This window comes from Primulina eburnea, chromosome 2 (assembly GCF_022965805.1).
Source record: "Primulina eburnea isolate SZY01 chromosome 2, ASM2296580v1, whole genome shotgun sequence".
Lineage (NCBI taxonomy): Eukaryota > Viridiplantae > Streptophyta > Magnoliopsida > Lamiales > Gesneriaceae > Primulina > Primulina eburnea.
This window is the reverse complement of record NC_133102.1, coordinates 40,834,258-40,856,056: the sequence shown is the minus strand read 5'-3', so window position 1 is coordinate 40,856,056 and position 21,799 is coordinate 40,834,258. Positions and strand designations below refer to the sequence as shown.

Below are 21,799 nucleotides of genomic sequence, written 5' to 3'. Positions count from 1 at the left end.
ATAAAAAATATTATTTTTTATCGTGTTTAACTGAAACGGATATACATCATATAAAATTGATCTGTGAGACGGTTTCATACGAGTTTTTTTTTTTTTTTGTAAAATATTTTAAAGGTTGAAGTCTAAAATGACTATTATATTAGTATTATTTTAGTATACACATAAAAATAGTTATATAAAAATAATATTTTTATGAGTGACTTAAATAAAAGACTCGTCTCATAAAATTAACCAATAAAACTGTCTTACAAAAATTTTTGTGACACGTTTAACGCTTAGTTCTAAACTATAATATATCAATAAAAATAGAATTATAAGGTGGTTGTGAATTAAATTTTCGCCTACTGTATATTTTATTTTATGATGCTAATATATAAAATTTGTCGATTAAATTGTTTTCACTTTTTAGCTTTATTTTGAAACGACTGGTATAATTCCAAGCATGACATACAAAAGGGGATCCCGTGACATGGCCGTGATTTGTTCAGTGTGTCTGCCACAAATATATTAACAATGTGTTTTTTTTTTATCGGGGAATGATAGGCGGTAATTAGTAAAAATCCGAACTCATTACAAATTGCAATTCTTTAGTGGATGAAGGACGTATGGAAAAAAAACATAACTTTCTATAAAAATAAATTATCTATAACTCAGTTTTTTTTTCCTTTCTAAATTAATCAGAAAACTATTTATGAAAAATAAATTATCATATTTAATTTTGTGTTTTTAAAATTTAAGTAGAAAACCTTTTTTTTTGTTTATTATTTCTAATTTATGAAACAAATAATATTACTACTAAATAAAAATTTAATTATTTCTAAGTTAGGATAAAGACGCCTATCAGTATGTCAAAAACTATAGCAATTAGTCAATACACAACTTTAATTTTTTATATTTGTGACAACACAAAGTGTACCTACTTGGATGCTAATGGGTCGGGCTGTTAAGTCCATAAATCCGTGGATGTGTGTGTCTATCTGCTGATGTAGTCTTACCGTTTTCATACCGTCAACACCGTCTCCGGCCGAGATAGTATTATCCGTTAATATCTTACGTACTTCTTTTACGGCTCACTTAGCCAATCAGATCAAGTGATGCGACATTAGCAGCTTGAAACGGGAACTTCCTAGGAGGTCACTCATCTCAGTACTATTTTCACTCATGCATGTTTAACTCAACATTCTCTCCTCCCCTCAAGAAGTATATAAATAAGCTTTTTGGGAGACTTGAACTTACGACCTTGCTTTGATACAAATTAATACGATCAAGCGCTTACCACTAGGTCAAAAGCTATATATGTTAGTCAAGACACAATTTTATTTCCTTACACTTATGGCAGAGTATAGTGCACCTACTTGTTGCTAATGAGTCGAGCTGTTAGGCTCATAAGTCCGAGGAGTTGAGTGTCTATCTGTTAATATTATCTTATATCCTTTAGATATCAGTCTTACCTTTTCATTATCATTAGTCATGTCCTCAGCATAGACAATATTACCTATTGAGATATGACGTTAGTATTTTATGTATCATGTAGCCAACTAAATCAAGCGGCACAATGCCAACAATTTGACGTATAAGAGCTTCTCAAAGAGTTATCTATTCCAGTACTACTCTTACTGATACACGTTTGACTCACCATTCTTTTCATGTCATTTGCCTAATTTGGATTAACTAAGTTTATCGGGCATCACAAGTAAACTCTAGTAAAAATTAACCACCAATCGACTTATACTGGTTTTTTTAAAATTTTCGTTAGTCAATGATCCAATTTTTTTAACAAAACAGAGAATAATGAAAATAATTAGAAATATAATTTTTTAGATGTTTAATTAACTTAATTAATTTTTTTTTATTTACTATTGTTTCATTTTTTAAAATAAAATTTGGACACAAAAGTAAACAAAAAAAAGGGTTTTTTGCTTAAAGTTTAAAAACACGAGGTTTTATATTATCATTTATTTTACATAAAAGGATTTTATCCTGGATAATAAAAGGATGGATGTAACACGAGTTTGGCAAACCCGAGGCTTTTTGAGTCTCGTGAAATCTCATAAGAGATTGTCTTACTGTTGAATGTTGTGAGACATATATTTTTCCCGACTCAACTCGATCTATGAAATAATATGATTTTTTATGTAAAAATATTAATTGTATAATAATAATCATAATAATCATAATAATAATATTATTATTATTATTATTATAAAATATTCAATAAACGAATAAGTTCATGTTACTTGGTGCAAATAAAATAATAATAAAGCGGAAAGCGCCTGAAATTTGGTCACATTTCAACTGTAGGTCAAACCAGATACTATTTTTAATTCGAGGAAACAATTTACAATTCGACTGAGATCATATATGATACATGAGGTATATAATTTGTTTTACTGTGTATTTCTATTGAGTAGAGTCGATCTCTCTAGACGATTTCACAAATTTTTATATTTGAGATTATCATGAACAGTAATATTTTTATATAAAAAAACAATAATTTTTCGTAAGTTGAGTCGTGTTGAAGATCTGTGTTATAAAATTGTAATTTGATATGATTTCACAAGAATTTTTATGTCTTTTATATTGTTTAATTATCTTAAGTGCAAAAAATCATATTCATCACCTACATATTTATATTACAAGTACACTGATCCTAATGAATTTTAAATTCATATAGTATTTCAGTAATTTGAAATGTATCGTGATTAGTACAACTACAACATAAAGAATTTTCTCTGGTTTAGTTATACGAACAATAAAAAAAAAATTTGTGTGAGACGGTCTCACGGGTCTTATTTGTGAGACGGATCTCTTATTTGAGTTATCCACGAAAAAAATATCACTTTTTATGCTAAGAGTATTATTTTTTATTGTGAATATGAGTATGGTTGACCGTCTCACAGATTAAGATCCGTGAGATGGTCTCACATAAGACTTACTCCAATAAAAATACATACGAAATCTTGAATTTCAAATGACTTAATCTAAATGTGCTCGTGTTTTTAGGGGAAATTATAAAAATAAAAGAAGTTTAGAAATATTACAGCCTACAGCTGCGAGACATTTTAGTATATCCAGAATATTGACTTCTTTTATAAAGTTCGTGTCCTGAAAATGTGCAACACAATCATCACGCGTGTCCATTAATTATAAAAAAATATAATTACATTCATTAATATTAAAAATAATAATAATTATTTTATTAAGAATTATCAACTACGATTTGGTAGCTTTTATTTTAAAAAAATTTCAAACAAAATCATATTATTTCGATTTCAATAAATTTTAAATCAAAATCAGGAATTTTTTTTAGTAGGTCTGTTGTGAGACGATGAATCTTTATTTGTGAGACGGGTCAACCCTACCGATATTCACAATAAAAACTAATATTCTTAGTATAAAAATTAAATTGTTTTCATGGATAACCAAAATAAGAGATCCGTCTCATAAAATACGATCCGTAAGATTGTCTCACACAAGTTTTTGTTTTTGTTTTTTTAATGTCAAACCAAACTATTAATTTCGGTTTGAATTAGTTTAGATGATTCAATTTAAATTTTAAATTTCATAGTGAATTAGTAAATGGAATATTGTAATGCAGAAAAATTAGCGACTGATAATTGTTAAAAGTTGAATGAACATTGTATTTAATAATGAAATATAATTACAACATTTTGCAACTTATAAAAAACATAAATTTGTATTAATGTACTTGTGTTTATTTGGTATAAAATATGTAATCAGTAAATCTTCAACATAATTGTATTGTTATGATATGATACTCACTAATATGTCAAAAACTTATGTGAGACGGTTTTACGAATCGTATTTTGTGAGACAAATATCTTATTTAGGTCATCTATGAAAAAATATTCTTTTTTATGTTAAGAGTATTACTTTTTATTGTGAATATCGGCGAGTTGATCTGTTTCACAGATAAAGATTCGTGACACCGTCTCACAAGAGATTCACTCCACTAATATTTAGAACACAGACTAAAAATCAAATAATGCATTTCTATATCCAAGAAATATCACACAAAATTGACAAAACATATTACATATTTTTTTTATATTAATGTAATCCGTTTGAATTGATTTATTTTAGTTTATTTTAATCCAAATTTTGAATCGAACCAATTTTTTCGATTTAGATGATTTTAAATCAATCCAAATCGGGATTAACTGAAAATCGATCTAACGATTTGGTTTAGTGTAATAATAATTATTATTATTAGAAGAACAAAATATTGTAGTCAAATCTACCAAACAAAACTGTCCCTTAAATTAGACAAATATAGGGACAGAAAACTGAAGAACAGAAAGGTTGGGAAGGAGAGATACGATCGAAGTTTTGTCATCGTTTGAATTCTGCTTGTCTTTAGGGTTTGATCCAACTGCAAAGCATTGAACCCTAAACCTAAGGCGGAGCTTCCCCAGTTTCCTCTTTCTTGTTCAACCCATTGCTGAAATATCCCATTTCTTGAATAAGATTATTATTTAGCTCATTCTTGAATTTGCCAGGTCCATTTTTTTTAATCACATTATCCTCGTGTTTCTTGTGTAATTTTTGTTTTGTACCAATGTTATTTGAGGATGTGGGATTTGACGGGATTCTTGCCATATGGTAATGTGTGCATGGAACATGGAAGCTGATTCAAGGAGACTGATTCACGTTGTTGTTCTTGTTCTTGTGAATATTTGCCTCTTGGGAGGTATTAATGGCGTCACGGATCCGAATGATTTCGAGATTCTGAACGATTTCAGAAATGGTTTGGAAAATCCTGAGCTTTTGAAATGGCCCGCCAATGGGAATGATGCATGTGGCCCTCCTTCATGGCCTCATGTGATCTGTTCTGATGGCAGAGTCACGCAGATCCAGATTCGGGGGCTTGGATTACAAGGGCCATTGCCTCAGAATTTGAATCAAATGGATAAACTCCAAAATGTGGGATTTCAGAAGAACAAGCTGAATGGGAAGTTGCCAACTTTCAGTGGATTATCTAACTTGCAATTTGCATACTTGGATTTTAATGAATTTGATACGATCCCTTCGGATTTTTTTCACGGGCTCGACAATATTCGTGTCTTGAATTTGGATGATAACCCCTTCAATCAGAGCTCTGGATGGAGTATACCTGGTGACTTGGCAGAATCTTCACAGTTGGTGAATTTTTCTTGTTCAGGTTGCAATATAGTAGGACCTGTGCCTGACTTTTTGGGTAAATTACCTTCGTTGAGTATGTTGAGATTGTCATATAATCGGTTAACTGGTTATATACCGTCGAGTTTTCGTGATTCAGGGCTGAACGTTTTGTGGTTGAATAACCAAGATGGAGGTGGAATGAGTGGTTCTCTTGATGTCATTGGATCTATGGTTGGGCTAACTCAGTTATGGCTACATGGGAATCAATTTACTGGACCATTACCAGATAATATTGGTGATTTAATATCGCTAAAAGAACTCAACCTCAATAGGAATCGTCTTGTCGGCATGATTCCACCAAGTTTGGCAAATATGAACCTTCAGGTCTTGGATTTGAGCAATAATATGTTTATGGGTCCGATACCGGATTTTAAAGCTGCCAATGTTGATTATGATTCGAATTCATTCTGCCAAAATGATCCTGGGGATCAATGTGCTCCGGAAGTGATTTCCCTTGTAGATTTTCTTCATGGTCTGAACTATCCCGAAAAACTTGCTTCGCAATGGATAGGGAATGATCCATGTAAGGGGCCTTGGTGGGGGATCACTTGTAATTCAAGGAATGATGTTTCGGTAATAAATTTACAGAAGCTCGGGCTCACTGGTACACTTAGTCCTTTAATCTCAAACTTACCATCACTACTCGAAATTCACTTAGAAGGCAACCATATACACGGCACAATTCCTGCGAGTTTAACTCAGTTGAGATTTTTACGGTTGTTGGATGTGAGTGGGAATGACTTTGATCCGCCGCTGCCAAGGTTCCGCAATGATGTGAAGGTAATAACTGATGGTAATCCTAACTTTACGGGCAATGGATCCAATAAGTCGCCATTACCATCCGATGGCAACTCAGAATCACCATTCGGCAATCCTTATCAGCCACCACCATCAGAAGTAGATGGTACAGGTTCGACATCTAATGCACCTGCGACGACAAATTCCACAAAATCTAGATTAGCGGCTGCTGTTGCTGCAGCTGCCGGCTTTACATTTTTTATAATTCTTGCTGTAGTATTAGCTGTCTATTGTTTTAGGAAAAGGAAAAAGACAAAGCAGGCTACTACAAATCTTGTAATCCATCCTAAAGATTCCGTAGACCATGATAACATGGTGAAGATTTCTGTGGTAAATAGCTCGGCCTCGGAGACTCAAAGTGGTAGTGTTTCCAAGAATGAAAACCTCGGAATTTCTCTTCAGGTTCTTCGTAACGTGACCAACAATTTCTCACAAGAAAACGAGCTTGGGCGTGGAGGTTTTGGGGTGGTTTACAAAGGTGAGCTCGAAAATGGAACGAGAGTAGCAGTTAAGAGAATGGAATCTGGGGTGATTAGTACCAAAGCATTGGATGAATTCCGAGCAGAAATCGAAGTGCTTTCAAGGGTTAGCCACCGTCATCTTGTGTCCCTTTTGGGGTACTCTACTGAAGGAAATGAGAGGCTTTTGGTTTACGAATACATGCCCCATAGAGCTCTTAGTCGTCATCTTTTTCGTTGGAAAAGTGTTGATTTAAAGCCTTTATCCTGGGCAAAGAGACTTGTTATTGCTCTTGACGTTGCAAGAGGAGTCGAATATCTTCATACTTTGACACACCAAACGTTTATACACCGTGATCTTAAATCAGCCAACATTCTTTTGGATGATAATTTTAGAGCCAAGGTTTCAGACTTTGGCCTTGTGAAATTGGCTCCAGATGCAGAGCGGTCCATTGCCACTAGGTTGGCTGGAACTTTTGGATATCTTGCGCCCGAATATGCCGGTAAATGTTGTTTTCATTTTTGTTCAATAGACTAATTTGTAATGTTAGTTGATGAAGTTTCCGGTAAACTCGGATGACAAGCCCATGCAGGTGGCTCGAACAACAGCATAACAGCTCGGTGGTGGAGCAGATCCCTTATAATTGAATCATTCCTTCTAAAATTAAGAATGTAATTTGTGCTTAGCTTAGTTCTCAATCGTTTTGTTTCATCTTCAGTGACAGGAAAAATAACAACTAAAGTCGATGTCTACAGCTTTGGAGTTGTACTGATGGAACTTTTAACGGGCTTGGCGGCATTGGATGAACATCGCCCTGAAGAGCAACGATACTTAGCCGAATGGTTTTGGCGGATAAAATCCGAAAAAGAGAAGCTTATTGCCAACATCGACCCTGCCCTCGATGCCAAAGAAGACATTTATGAAAGTGTTTACACTATAGCTGAGCTGGCCGGGCATTGCACAGCACGAGATCCGTCTCAGCGCCCTGATATGGGGTATGTTGTAAACGTGCTAGCTCGATTAGTCGACGAATGGAAACCATGTGAAGAGGATATAGATAAAGATTCAGGGATCAATGCAGGATTACCCCTTCCACAAATGTTGAAGGGCTGGAAAGAAGATGAAGTCACTCGCGATTATAGCAAGTCGAGTACTGATCAGGGCAGCAAAGGAAGCATTCCTGCTAAGCATTCAGGATTTGCTGATACGTTCACTTCGAATGATGCTCGTTGATGGGACGTCTTTTTGGTTGAAAATTATTGGTTTCGGTGATGTAAGAAATCTCTCGTGTTCTTCATCTTGTGGGAGTGATGAGAACCAAAAAAAAAAAAACGAAACTGATATTTTTACAGGAATCATAAGTTCATACATTTATTACTCCTTTATTTTGACGTTGTTTCAACAGTATTTTGTTAAGCCAACATTCATCAAACATTGCAAGGGACTGACAGTTGGTGAAAGTGAAAGAGTTTGTGATGTATTTGAAAATTCATATGTTTTAACTAGGCATGGTTAAGGTATTGAATCAATATGGAACATATTCGAATTCGGTCCGGTTTAATCTGAAATCAATAATTGATTTCAAGTTGAATCCGAAATCATTTTAATTTGGTCTGTTTGAATTCGATGCGGAACTAGTCCAAGACCAATTTTATATTACTATATTAAATAACATATACATGTTGATTCCATCTTACATGTAGGGACACTACCCCATAATGATATCAAGAGCCCAAATTTAGTCACACATACATGAGGTCCACTAATTTTTTAAAATCAAATATGTGTGTGAATCTTGTCCATCCAAACCATGTGGGACAGTGCCTCCACATGTAGCATCGAAGCAACCGTTATTCAATATCTTTAATTCAAGATCTGCTCATGTGGTGCTATGTATTGCAATACCTTTAATTCAAGATCACATGTTCGTCCTAAACTCTGGAATATCTCTAATAAAGTTGCACCATTAGGAATTGAAATCAAATAAAGATTATTGAAGTAGCAGCAACTTCCAAGAAACGAAAAATTGACACTCCTAGATCCAACTTCCATCAATAAAATGATTGTGAAATATATGAAATATTAAAAATTTATTTTGTCGATTTAGGAGTCAATAACGAAAGACATCCAAAACAAAAAAATGATTTATAATTTTTTTTAATAACTCCAATATTTGAGATAACTAGGAATGTATACGTGCGATGCACGTAGATAATTAATAAGAGATTTAGATAATGTTTAAAATCGAAATAACATATTGTTTACGAGTATTTATCAATCTAAATATATATAAAATACAAAAAATGAAAATATATTATGACAATAAATCATATATTTTCAATTATTCATATGACACTTTCAATCTACGTGATCATAACACAATGACAGCTCTCTCAAATTAGAAAATATAAATTTTCATCCAAATATAATTCACAATGGGAAAATAATAAAAATAACATAATAGTGAATTTTATCGAAACCAAAATCACGATGTACTTAAAAGGATTAAACATAGACAAAATATTGTCAAATAAAATTATCTTAATTAACTAAATTATCGTAATAATGTTAAAATAAAACCACTACTAAACATTTATTAAATTAAATATCAATTGTAATTTTTCTAAATAAAATAAAATAGATATATAAATAAGATAACATACAAAATTTTGTGAGAAGGCTCCATGAGTCATTTTATAAGAAGAATCTCCTATTTGATTCACTAATGAAAAAGTATTAATTTTTATGACAACAATATTAATTATTATTATAAATACGGATAGAGTTGACCCATTTCACGGAAAACGCACTATGAACATTGATTCTAAATTTGCAAACATGTGTAGACACAATAACGTAGACATTATGATTTAAATTTTCTTTGCATATAATATTTCCAATAATGTTAAATAAAAATAATAAGCATAAAAACAACTGCTAACATTAAAAAATATATATAAGAAAAAAATAATGTCACAAAAATAAAATGACATATTTAAATAAAAAAATATGACGTTTCTTAGTTCATATTTAAAAATCAACTTGTTATAAAAGTGATGTATGTATATGTAAAATAAAAGATAAGATAAAAACATTAAATATTCATTAGCAACCATGAAAAAATCAACTCATTTTAACAACCAATTTTAGTAGTAACCAAAAAAAAAAAAAAAAAATCATTGGTAAATTGATGAATTCAATATGCATTAATATCCAAAGTCATTTAAGATGTACAATGAATTACTAAAAGAGCTTATTAAAAAAACCATTGATTTAATAAAAATCAACTTGTTATAAAAGTGATGTATGTATATGTAAAATAAAAGATAAGATAAAAACATTAAATATTCATTAGCAACCATGAAAAAATCAACTCATTTTAACAACCAATTTTAGTAGTAACCAAAAAAAAAAACCATTGGTAAATTGATAAATTCAATATGCATTAATATCCAAAGTCATTTAAGATGTACAATGAATTACTAAAAGAGCTTATTAAAAAAACCATTGATTTAATTTGCTAACTTAAATGCATAAGGGTATATTGAAAAATTCACAATTAAAACTCCTATATTTATATGTATATATATATATATATATGTGAAATATATGAAATATTAAAAATTTATTTTGTCGATTTAGGAGTCAATAACGAAAGACATCCAAAACAAAAAAATGATTTATAAATTTTTTTAATAACTCCAATATTTGAGATAAAGTTAATTACGTAAAATAAAAACACAACTGAACAAATCATCGTGTGTGCTAAAACAATATTAAAGTATTTTTTTATTCACGTTATATTTCAACAAAATCTTCCAAATATTTCAGTACCGATCTTAGAAATTTTTACTACAAAATCATCGTAATATTCAACATTTGTTTTCCAAATTGTTTGGTAAAAGGTAATTGAATTCACAAAAAAATCACGAAGAAAAGAAATCGATTGAGAAGCATAAAAAAATGGCATAAGAATTTTTCAAATTAACCCATATGAAAACAAACTCATAATCAATAAAAGTTGTATGATCACCACTGCCAATCATGAAGGAATTTTTGGTGACTGCTCGAAAATCATATATTGTTTATACATATTTATTATTCAAATGACCAAATAAAGTATCTGAAAACTCAAAGTAGGTACTTTGTAAATCAAAATAATTACTTACTCCAAAAAACTTATAACAATAAAACACAATCGGTTGATTTGTTTCTAACAACTAAAACAACTAAAACAAATCATCAATAACATAAAATGTATGACATGCGAGCAACAATACGCTCATATTCATGCAAACACAAATCCGCTATTTGTTTGACTATATAAGTTGAATACATGTCTCTCAAGAATTCTAAATAAGTAGATAGGTCGAAAAACAACACTATCACATTCATTAATCACATATAAAAACGATAAATGTGGAAAAAAAATCAGAATATCTTTTTTCTATAAATTGAATTTCATATCCATTTAAACTCGAATTTTATATCCTTTCTTCTTGCGTCAAAAAAGATGATTCAAGGTCAAGATCAGTAGTATAAGTCGGTTTATTCATCCTTCAAAATTGGGATTTAATATCTATTATAATCAAAATATAGTTTTAACTCTTTACACAACCAACATTGACAGAGAGATTTTACTTTAATTTTTCCTTAATACAACACTTAAATAAATCCACCAGGTGTATGTCTACGTCTGGATGTCATTTTTTAAAGTATTCTTGAATCATTCATCCTTCAAAATTCCGGTGTTCTTCGAGACCAGATTACGTCTATCAGCTCCAAAAGGTGAAATCGCTCACCTTAGGTGCGTTCGACAGGAATGTGAGAGGAGGTAAATCATGGTGACTCAGCCAACCAGCAGCAGCTAAACCTTATGCTACGCTGACGTAATCTGGTTAACACATAAATGAAAAGTCTTTGAAAAAAAATAGATTTCTTGTTTCTATTTTTTCAGTATTCGAAGTAAATTGAATTTCATTATAAAAATAAAATTCAAAATATAATTGGAAATAAATACTGGGATCCGGCCCATCTATAAGGCTCTACTCCGGCCCAATTATTGGCCTGCTAACAAATGGCGTACACGGGGGCCTTATTAGTTAAAAGCAATACGCGCCAAAAGCTATATAGCTTAACGGTGCCTATTATATATATATATATAAAGTAATATATATATATAAAGTAATATATATATATATATATATATATATATATATATATATGTATATATATATAAAGTAATATATATATATACATATAAAGTAATATATATAATTTTGTAATTTAATTTGCCAATAATTATTTCTTCTAAAATTTAACTTTGTTCAGTGTATTATGTTTTAAATATTATCTAGATGGTTTTAAACTCATTAAAAATATCAAAGCCAATTCAAGATTGAATAAGTTTCTTGTGAGACGAAATCATCTCAACTCTATCGATATTCACAATAAAAAGTAATAATCTTAGCATAAAAAGTAAATTTTTTCATAGATGACCCAAATAAGAGATATGTCTCACAAAATACGACTCGTGAAACCGTCTCACACAAGTTTTTGCCCCCAAGATTGTATTCCTTCTGCGGATTTCATCAAGTTCATTTGGTTACAACAACTACTTGGTCAATTTGTTTTTGAAAAATATACAACCTCATGCTAGACAAAGATTACGTCTTTAAATATTTTTTCCAAAGATATATTCAAGTTCGAGCCATTTTTTTTTTCAAAAACGTTCAGTCAATCTCCTCTAAAACGAATTCGACTTGGTTTATATTCAAAACGGGATATGAGCTAAAAAGTTATTTTTCCAACGACAAAAAATATACTCTTTTTTTTTTAACTTCATATTATCACCCCCGAAATATACTTAAAACATTTGAACTTGATATATCAGTTTCTGGATCCGTCTTGTGTGGCAATCAAATCCATGCATTTACTTCATTGTAGATTGATAGTGGGCAAAAATTTGTGTGAGACGGTTTCACAGGTTATATTTGTGAGACGGATTTCTTATTTGGGTAATCCATGAAAAAGTATTACTTTTTATGCTAAGAGTATTACTTTTTATTGTGAATATGGGTAGGGTTGACCCGTCTCACGGATTAAGATCCGTGAGACGGTCTCACATGAGACCCACTCTTGATAGTGTTAATGCTATAATCGAATTGGACTTATCTTTCCACATTTAAGCAAAAGTTCTAAATCTAAGTTTTCCATTGATGAAATTTGTGACAAATATAACCATAATAATAACATAACTTTATTATTTTTCACAAGCCCATTTCACGGATAAAGATACGTGAGATCAAAAGAACTAACTAAAATAAGAGCAGATTTCTTGTGAGATGGTCTCACGAAATTTTTATCTATGAGACGGATCAATCCTACCGATATTTACAAAAAAAATTAATACTCTTAGCATAAAAAATAATTTTTTTTCATGGATAACCCAAATAAGAGATCTGTCTCATAAAATATAACTCGTGAGACCGTCTCACACAAGTTTTTTGTTCTAAAATAAAGAATAAATTTCCTATGTTATCATGAATCTATATCAGTCCACTCAATCTATATTTGGATTAAAAAATCATTTTTTTTAGTATAAAAAGTGATTTTTTTAAATATAAATTTTAGATTATTTAGGAGATTCGTTCTAGAAATTGAGTCGCAAAACAATTTAATATGAGTTTTTGTGTTAAATAAATAAGTGTTTCCCTCCCAATAATAATAATAATAATTAGTTTAATAAATAAACTAAATAAATAAAGTGCTTCCCTCCACAATACATCCATATCTGAAACCTCCCATATTCCTCCTCTTTCTCTCTTCTCCCGCTTCTACTTTCCTCCTCCCCAATCAGATCTTCCATCGATTTCCACTTTGATTCTTCCCCCAATTCCTAATTCGTCTCCTGCAATTTGTTTTCACATTTCGAAAACCCCAAAAAATTCGAAACACAACGGTTTAAGGAAATGAGAATGAATTCTGAGTTCCAATAATTTCATTCCCTCTCTGTTTCTTTCAGTCCTCGAGCCTTGAGAAAAATCCAATCATGCAACAGCAGAATTCGAGGAAAAAGTTCCCATTCTCCTCCATGAAGCCGACGTTCGGAGGAAGCGGTGGCGGCGACTACCACCACTTCGATGATGTTGACGCTCATCGTCTCCAGCCTGATCAAGATTTCGATGAAGCCATCGTTGTGAAGACACCACTCGTGAGCCCTTTCATCCTTTGATTCCTTTACACAATTATGTTCAAAAGCGTTTTATCTTAGTTTCTGTGGTTTAAGTGGAGATAAGTGAATAAGGTACCCCGTCTGAAATTATTGTGGTGCCATGATTTGTCTCTGGTTGTCGAATTTCAGATGATGAAATTTGATGTGAAATTCTGGGTTAAGGTATGATTTCAAGATCAAGTTCTTTCAAGTACGAAGGAGTCATATTTTTGTTGTTCAAGGGAATATCGGTAACTGAATTAAAATTGGGTTATTTGGTTCATTAACTGTACAGGTCTATACCAGTACATTTTGGTTTGTATTGCCTCGAGATTTCACTTTTTTTTTTGTTATTAGGCAGAACATTGAAGTGTTTTTTGTTCGGATTCTTCTATTGATGAGTATGGAAATTTTTTTGTGCTGGTTTACTGATAACTCTAATTGCTTGGTTTAAGTGACATAAAAATGCAATCTTTCTGCTATTATGTGGAATGAGATGAAATTGGACATATTGTTTAGATAAAAAAAATTCTTTTGCAGCGAGTTTTATTGTATTAGGTGTTAAAAAAGTCGAATAGTCCTAAGTCGCTTCTTTTATCCTGAGGCGCATGAATCTGCTATAACTGAAATGGAGAAATCCATGGTTGTCCTTTATGTATCTTGATTTTGTTTTTTTTATTTTCACTCCTCTAGCAATTAAAGCGAAAGAGTGGAACAGTGGACTTTGAAGCTAAATATGCTGAGAAAAACATGGGTTCTGGCAGTGTTGGGGTTGTTAAAGCACCATTACAGACTCCGGGAAAGGTGGGAAAAAATCCAAAGGTTCCGAGGACAATGAAGACCAATAAATCCGGATCTCTGATGACAAATATTGGTAATATTTACAACCATCAAATATCATGCTAAAATCAACTTTAGTAAATTGTAGCTCCGCCAATATCTCTCTTTTTGGAGCTAGAAGTAGACCATATCGTGATATATTTTCTATGCAGGTTCTCCCTCACACAATAATCTCAGTCAAGTTGGGCCCTGTCGATATGATAGCTCTCTGGGTAATTAAACTGTCTTTACTAATGCCAAGACTTCCTCTTTAGTTCCAATTTATTCCGAGATACACTCATATGTTTTCATATGTATTTTCTCAAACCAGGTCTCTTGACTAAGAAGTTCATAAATCTGATTAAACACGCTGAAGATGGTATTCTTGATTTGAACAAGGCCGCGGGCACATTGGAGGTGCTTATTCCATCCAATTTAAAGCTTCACTCTCGACCAACTTTGGGTAGCTGAAATTTTGTTGTTGAAACAGGTGCAGAAAAGGCGCATATACGATATAACTAATGTTCTTGAAGGCGTTGGGCTTATAGAAAAGAAACTCAAGAACAGAATCCAGTGGAAGTATGAAGCTTGCTCGTTACATTTCTAAATTTTCTTGAGGTTTTCAGTATAGCGTTTCATTTGTCGTCAAAAGTCAATAACAAAATACAAGTTACTGATGATTAGAGATTTCAATCAGGGGTGTAGACGTTTCAAGACCAGGAGAAGTTGATGAGAGTATTTCCAGTTTGCAGGTATGTCTATAAAAATGATAAAAAGAATCACATAATGGAAACTCTATTACATTTCTTGGATTGTTCTCTTGGTACAACTTATTGTGAGATATATTTTTGAAATTGGATAGAAGTGAGCTTGGATCTTATTTTGAATTGGATCTTATTTTGAAAGACGATAAATAAGTTTGCAACAATTCTTTGCTACTCTGCAGGAAGACATAGAAAATTTGAATGTAGAAGAGCACGGATTGGATGATCGGATAAGGTCATCCATCATATGGATTTTCAATAATTCTGTACATTTTTCTGGTCACTTTTCAGCACAAATCCATTTGACACATTTCCTTTTATTCCAGAGAAATGCAGGAAAAACTGACGAGCCTCAGCGAAGATGTAAACAATCAGAAGTATAGTACTCGCCTATTTCTGTTAGATGAGCGATTTAAATTTCATTCATATCCCTTGATGTTTGTGTGTGGCTTATTGTCTTTTAGGTGGCTTTTTGTTACCGAAGAAGATATAAAGAACTTGCCTTGCTTCCAGGTCTACAATATAGTACCTATTTCGATCATTTTATTTCTGAAGAAATTGAGACTGAAATGTGTTTATGTTCCCTCCACCAGAATGCGACGTTAATAGCAATTAAAGCTCCTCATGGCACTACTTTAGAAGTCCCGGATCCGGACGAGGTAATATTATTTTCCTTCCGGGTGAACAGTGAATGGTCTCTACCCAAGCCAACAATCCTTTTGAAGCAATTTTGAGGCAATGTTAATTTCCTTCTACCAGGCTGTTGATTATCCACAGAGGAGATATAGAATAGTTCTTCGAAGCACCATGGGGCCGATAGATGTTTTCCTTGTCAGGTTTGTTTGTGTGCTCACCTCCCTTATTTGTTTCATTTTTACCTTTCCTGGACTGGTTAAGCCTGCCTCTCACAAGGACGAATATTGGCCACCTGTTGTGTATTCTAAGGTATATAGTGATCTACTTTGGGTCGTCTTTGATTGTCTTATTATTTATTTTAGTCAATTTGAAGAAAAGATTGAGGAAATACATGCGGATGAACGACCAAGCATTCCCGAAACATCAACTGCTAATGAAAATCCACTACCCACCAATGAGAGCGGAGGGAATGAACTTGGTGTGGCCGGGATAGAACCCGAAAGAATGTTCCCAGATACAGGTTCAGCTCAGGATTTTGAAAGTGGCATCATGAAGATAGTACCTGAAGTCAGTGTAAGTCTTCCAATTGTATGAGAATCGAGAAGAACTTATTTTGATGAACTGCAGGACTAGTGTATGGACTTGTTCCCATACTCTTTATTATATAGTGTATAGACTCGTATAGATTAATGTAGTATATATGTATATAAACCAAATTTAAATTTTAGTTTCTCTTCAATATTCTGGGCAGGCTAATCCCCGGGCCCAAAATGATTTGAAGCCTAATAACATTGCAATAACCACCTCATAAGTGGCTATAAATCCTTTGTCGTATTGCAGAATGATGCCGATTATTGGCTACTGTCAGAAACAGATATAAGTATCACCGACATGTGGAGGACAGAACGTATCCTAACTCAAGTCCGGTACTTTCCATTTTGTTTGTTTTATAATCAAACTTTCTCAGAATATTTTGCTGCATTCCATGACTTTGTACAATAGCTGGGATTGACTGGAATAGCTTGAACCCAATTCCCGAAGTGTAATTCGAGTTCTCCATGAGTCAAATCCACTGCTTAGTACAACACCAACATATTATGGGGCCAACTCTTGTGGGATTGTTAAAATCCTGAGGATACAGACTTCTCGTCGCTGCTGCTGCTGCGAGCTGAGTAGTATGAAGATCCAAGGTTGTTTCGGCATGTTAATAAAGGAGATCAAGTATTGGATGTACTGTATTGTTCTGAATTTTAATCCTGGTCGAATAAATTATGTAAGCTATAAGAATATAGCATCTGTATATATTGTCAGGTCCGATTGTTCGATTGTATCTCATATAGAGAATAACATGGGCACTTTGGAATATATTATTATTTTTAATTTATTCTCCAGAAATGACCATGAACTCGTCTCATTGATATTTTTATGCTGGTTCTGCTCATTTTTACCAAGTTTTTTGTGCATTTTCATTTATATTACATATAATTACCCATTTATTTGTATTTTTGCACTTTTGGTGTGATTATTTCACTTTATAATATTTCCATGTTTTTTTGTTTTTACATAACCTTTCGTTGTGTTTAGAGTGATTGATTTTAAATTCTTAAATCTGTCTTACATGAAGTTCAACATTTCCAACAACAAATTTTGCACAAAAACTCATGCGACAGATATCTCACGAGTCAATTTCATGAGACATATATCTGATTTACGAAAATTATTACTTTTCATGTCAAAAATTTTATTTTTTTAAAAGATTATATGCTAGTTTTTCCGGAATTTTTCGTAAGTCTGATATCTTCTTGTTTCAGCTCTGGAGGCGATTGTATTGGCTTCTAGAGACGGCAAAATCGTGTTTTGAGAATACTCTTGATTCTAGACTGGAAGTTCAAAGTTGTATTACTTAAAAAGCTACCAGAGGTACTCCTCCATCTATTAAGAACACTTTTTTATTAACTGTATTTGATCACTCATAGCAACCTATCAATGGAACCTCGTGGTAACTTGAATTTCTAGAGAAGTTTTAATTTTTTTGGCCTCTCACCCACTGATGGGTCTGCCCTGCTTGTCTTAACACAAGCTCCAAAAAAGTTGCTAGATTCAAAGTTCCATTCATGTTTATTGTTCTGATATTCTGTTTTAGCTCACAACTAAGGACTGATAATGTATTTGAAGTAATTTCAAAAACTAATTTACAAATTCATATCATTAATTTATAGGGGAAGTTGATGAAAAATCCTCAATCAAAACATTTCTTTGGGTTCACTCTCTACCCACAAAATTGTGGTACTATGTCATACAAAATGTGTTACACTTCCATGTGGAAATAGTGTTACTAAAAAAGTACCCAGACACTGAACATAAAAAAAATCGACGGCTGGAGACTGAAGGCCAATTTCCCGTCTCACTCACATCTTTGTATTGTGGACTTTGAAGGTTTTAACCACTTCACAATCATGCCTCACAGGCTCACCTCTACTTGTTTCTCTAATTACAGATTCGTAAGAGCCTCTTTGCATAATGTTGGGATACATTCCAGATCTTACGAAGCAAGCATGCTTCAAGATGGACAATTTTCTCTTAAGATTTTATTATTTCAAATCGCGCGGATCTTCCGTTTAATGTTTCTTCACGTTTTGAGCTTTAAGCAACGATAAATTTTTTATCTTTATTTCTATGTTCGGTATTAATAAGAATAGTCGGTGTAAAATCCTCTACCTCTATGTTTGTTGGCTTGAGTTATTAATCAAGCTTAGAAGCCACGGTATTTAGTACACACTTTTTTTTTTTTATAAGAGAAGTGATAAACATTTAGTAACCTTTAGGAGTGATCATAATATAAGTCAAATTGGTTATTTTTTTTTAAAGAGAGAAGAGTTAGGTAGTTGTAAAAATTGTAAGGTCATATCATGAGAATATTTGATAACCAGACATAAACTATTAATTTTCGACAGGACTACATATGCATAAGATGACAGTAGCAGAGATGTGTATGTTAAAATAGATATGTGGCAAAACGCACAAAGATAAAATTATGAATGAAATTATTATGAGTTAGCCTCGATATGAGATTAAGGAGAAACACCTAACATAATTTGATCATGTGAAGAGAATACCAACACGGCCCCAAACCGATATATCTTAGATTGACAAGTTACTGGAAGAAATAGAAGGAAAGACAAGTCATTGAAAACTTGGATAAAAGTTACTAAAGAAGATGTCTTTGATCTTGGTTTAAGAGATACATGTGAAAAACCACTTAGTTTGTGATAGGCTTGTAATAGTTAATATTTTATTTTCATATTTCTCGTTATTTTAACCTCCGATATGTTTAATTGACACATTTTGTGTAATTTTATTGTAGGAGGAACTTTTACGGTCTTGGAACAAATTTGAGCTAAAAAGGTGATGTTTATCACATTTGAAGTTTCCAAGATAGAGTTCAAAGTGAATGACCAAACCAGAAGAAGTCCTGGAATAAGGCGTGGCCACGCCTTATGATGATACTTCAGCTGCCAAAAAATTGCAAGAAGGGAAAATATAGATAAAACATTATCTATTATATTATATTTTAAGAATTAGGTTAATTAAGTATTATTGGGCTTGTTAGCTTAAAAAAACCCAAATCCACTACTCAATTGAAAAGGAGAGACACAGCCGCACACAAGATTGGAGAAAAATCAAAATTGAAAGCTTTCCACAATCTTCCAACCAATCTCACGTAACACAAGAACAAGGAGGCTCAAGATTTTCTCTCCAACTCTCTCCACACTTTTAGGCTAAGTTTTATTTCTATTCAGGGGATATTTTTACTATTTCAATTTATCACTGTGAGGCTTTTGTGATTTAATTTAATATTCATGTTTTGTTCAAGTATTTGTTGATTTATGATTTATTTATATGAAAGTTGTATGTTGATTAATCTGACAATTTAATTTGATATATAATTTTCTACTGCTATCCATGAATTCAGTGATCCGAATTGTCATGAATGATTGGAACATGAGTAGCGATAGATTAGGTGTGTTGTGCTATCATAGCATATTTAATCTAAATAAATCAACGAAACGCGATCTATCAATTGCAGCTATCTCGGTTGTTAGATTTAGGATTAACTGTTTTCACAAAACGAAAATGCTATTTTTAATTAATATGGAACGCTATCGTGCCCAGTTAATTATTAATAAGTTTTGACTGGATGCTGGGTTCGGTCAATTATTTTAGGAAAACACAAGAATTTTAGCTGCTATCCCTATAATTCTAAAGTTAATTGCTTGTAATTGCATGAATAAATATATGTTAGCCGATGAACAGTGATACAATTGAATAGTAGAAATCCCTTGAATCGAGTTTGGTAATATTAATTTACATTTAATTAGTTTTTCATCTTGATTTGTTATTTCTTCTTGCATGTTAAATTAGTTCTAGTATTTTATTTAATTCATATTCAAAATCCCCCCTTTATTTGCATTTTGCTCGAAAGAAATAAATCTCCCGTTCCCTGTGGATTCGACCCTGCTCATCATTATACTAATTCTATCTAGAGAGTAGGAATTTAATTTTGGTGGGTCAACGACAACACACCAAATTTTGGCGCCGTTGCCGGGGAACGGTGCAAGGTTAGATTTTTCGAGTTTTGTTATTATTTTTTTTACGTCTCATTCTTCTTGTACATGTGATTCATCAAGAAAAGAAGAATTTGAGAATTTTTTTGTTGTGAAATACTTTGAGATGTTTCATCGACAAGTATTCACAAGTTTTGCCCAACAAAACGGAGAACCATTCTACGCAGCATGGGAGAGATTCAATAATTTAATAACAACATTCAGGAATCATGATTTTTCTAAATATGTTCTTATTAGACTTTTTCTTAAAGGTTTGGATGCAATTACACGAAGATGGGTATTTAAAGGAGCACTAAAAATCGGTAGTCCATTACTTAGTCGACGTGAAGACAATGTGATATATTTGCTAAATGATATGGCCGACTTTGACTACCATCAGTATTGGGATCCTTCGCTGCAGAGTTGGAGACACCAATACACTCCAGAAATTAATCAATCTGATTTTACAGACCAACCTTTCGAGCATCAAGAAGATGAGGGATATAGTCTTGAAATAATCATAAGTCGACTGAATGATATGGTAAACAAGCGCGTGTCATTGAATGAGGAAACTGTTGAACCTCAGCATGAAAAAGTTTTGGAAGAAATATCACAAGAAAATGAGGCACCAATGAAGTTGAGAGATGAACAAGCTCCTGAGACTATCGATTTGAGCTCGTCGATAATATCATCATATATACATCTAGGAGATCCTTGTCTTTCTCCATTGCCGCTTTCAACAGATTTTGTTCTTCAAGAGCTAACTATGATACACTCATCTCATGCCTATTATTTAAAGTCACGTTTTGTTGAGGAGACGAGCTTACATTACATACATCAAGCCAAACTTGAGGGCACATGGAACCAAGACCCATATATGGTGTCATATGACACGTACTTTGGGCGTCAGCCGCTCTTTGAATGAGAGTTTTTGAGGGTCAAGCCGACGACTAAAAATCAAGCGCTTTTGGGAGGCAACCCAAATTTTTTGTTCTTATTATTTTTAATTTCTTTTATTTTTATTTTTTTCAAATAGTACAATTTTTGTTACCTTTGTGCAGAAGATGTCTTCTAACAAAGCGTGATCACGCCTTACAAGAATATCACTTCTGCACCAAAAAAAAAAAAAAAAAAAAAATTAGCTCTAAACACAGTAGATGTTTTCTAACAAGGCGTGACCACGCCTTGTGAGAAAACATCTTCTTAAAAAAAAAAAAAAAAAAAAATTCCGTATATGCAGTAGATGTTTTCTAACAAGGCGTGATCACGCCTTGTGAGAAAACATCTTCTGATTTTTGAAAAAA

General features: G+C 32.5%; 2 protein-coding genes across 2 annotated transcripts; both read left to right on the top strand.

The window, feature by feature from the left end:
* Positions 1 to 4,283: 4,283 nt before the first annotated feature.
* Positions 4,284 to 7,954, top strand: LOC140823193 (receptor protein kinase TMK1-like). The gene is made up of 2 exons (XM_073184392.1): positions 4,284 to 6,961; positions 7,178 to 7,954. The coding sequence occupies exons 1-2, from the start codon at positions 4,621 to 4,623 to the stop codon at positions 7,690 to 7,692; spliced, it is 2,856 nt and encodes a 951-aa protein (XP_073040493.1). The 5' UTR covers positions 4,284 to 4,620; the 3' UTR covers positions 7,693 to 7,954.
* A 5,294-nt stretch (positions 7,955 to 13,248) lies between these two features.
* On the top strand, positions 13,249 to 17,292 carry LOC140823192 (transcription factor E2FB-like). Its single transcript, XM_073184391.1, has 14 exons — positions 13,249 to 13,672; positions 14,366 to 14,546; positions 14,665 to 14,724; positions 14,823 to 14,908; positions 14,982 to 15,070; positions 15,189 to 15,243; positions 15,438 to 15,490; positions 15,582 to 15,632; positions 15,720 to 15,768; positions 15,849 to 15,914; positions 16,015 to 16,091; positions 16,254 to 16,464; positions 16,732 to 16,798; positions 16,894 to 17,292. Exons 1-14 carry the CDS (start codon positions 13,511 to 13,513, stop codon positions 16,935 to 16,937), a joined length of 1,251 nt encoding a protein of 416 aa, XP_073040492.1. The 5' UTR covers positions 13,249 to 13,510; the 3' UTR covers positions 16,938 to 17,292.
* The last annotated feature ends 4,507 nt before the right edge of the window (positions 17,293 to 21,799 follow it).